At 58.5% G+C, this 1,264-nt stretch overlaps 1 protein-coding gene across 1 annotated transcript in view; it reads right to left on the bottom strand.

The window, feature by feature from the left end:
- The window catches only part of DLK1 (delta-like 1 homolog (Drosophila)), a 21,762-nt gene that overhangs the window by 7,793 nt on the left and 12,705 nt on the right, over nucleotides 1–1,264 (bottom strand). The window contains exon 7 of the mRNA XM_015565834.1: nucleotides 170–263. Within this exon, the coding sequence (XP_015421320.1) occupies nucleotides 170–263 (94 nt within the window). The remainder of the gene's footprint in view (nucleotides 1–169; nucleotides 264–1,264) is intronic.

Raw genomic sequence — 1,264 nt, 5'->3', positions numbered from 1 at the left:
TTCTGCGTCATCGCACACCAGTTTCCTGCGGGGGTGATGGTGACGAAGCTCTTTTTTTTGCAGCCCAGTGGCCAAGCCCCTTACCCCCTTTTTTTCTGCCTGACACCATGGCTCCCCTGGATTCTGCCCTAGCCCCCCACAAGGTGCCTAAGGGGGAGCACTCCATTACCTGCAAACATTGTCCTCGGTGCAGAATCCATAGTGGCGGTTGCAGGGTGGGAAGCATTCAGCTCCTGAGGCACAAGAAAGGTTACACCATTCATCTCACCAGGCCCCAAAGGCCACAGCAAGGGAGCACACACCCTCTGTGGTCCTACCGGCCTGGCACACAGTAGGTACTTCCCACTAACCCACTCAGGAAAAGCTCTCTACCATGTTCCTGCTTAAGGAGTGACCACAGACCGTTGCTTTATTCTCACCAGCAGGTCAGACATCTCATTTCCCTCCAAACAAAGTGTGAGACCTCAAGCTCTGAAACTGGGGAAGGGGGAGGTGGGCGGACAGGTTTTGACACCTGGGCACTCAGACAGACCCTCAGTTTTGCTAAGTGGGCTGGAGGGGGAACAGATTTTGAGGTATTCCTCTCCGGGGAAACCCAGGCAGGTTCACCTGGCAGCTCACAGGTAGGCATCTGGATATTTGTGCAGGTTCATTCCGGTGAAGCCAGGAACCCAAGTCAGGGTCCCCTCCAACTTCCCCTGCCCCACACTCGTCATCGGAAAAAAAACTGCGCCACAGCTTTGCAGAGCTTGACTGCAATCAATCCTGACCCTATTTAAAGATTCTGAGTCTTCATAGGCGCCTACTGTGTGCATTTACCTCAACCTGCACCCCGGCTTTCCAGACAGCCCCCTCCCGCGTGCCCACCCGTGCAGGGGGGCGGGGGCCCTGCGGGAGGGGCCACTCTCACTGTCAGAGGCAGATGGCCGCTGAAGGCAGAAGTGTCGCATCCCCTCACCTAGAGAAACCACGCAGCAGGGCCCAGGCCGGGCTCCTGGTTAGGAATTTGGGGCTGTGATGGCAAAGTCACCCCCGCTGCCCCCACAGACCTGTACCCCGATGCACGCACAAAGACCCCCAAAGTTGCACCCCAGAGCCTTTTCACAGGTCTCCAGCATCACCTCTTTTCTCCTACCTCTTGTCTCAGCGCACCGACACCCCTCCGAGCACCACTTTTGGGGGGCGGGAAGGGGACTGGGGTCCCACACTTCCCCCGTCCCCCCCCCGGACCCCCAGGGCCGGGCTTGGCGTGCAAGGGGAGCCC

The sequence above is a fragment of the Myotis davidii genome, unplaced genomic scaffold, assembly GCF_000327345.1.
Source record: "Myotis davidii unplaced genomic scaffold, ASM32734v1 scaffold60, whole genome shotgun sequence".
Lineage (NCBI taxonomy): Eukaryota > Metazoa > Chordata > Mammalia > Chiroptera > Vespertilionidae > Myotis > Myotis davidii.
The sequence above is the reverse complement of the archived record's forward strand: the minus strand, read 5'-3'. Positions and strand labels throughout refer to the sequence as shown.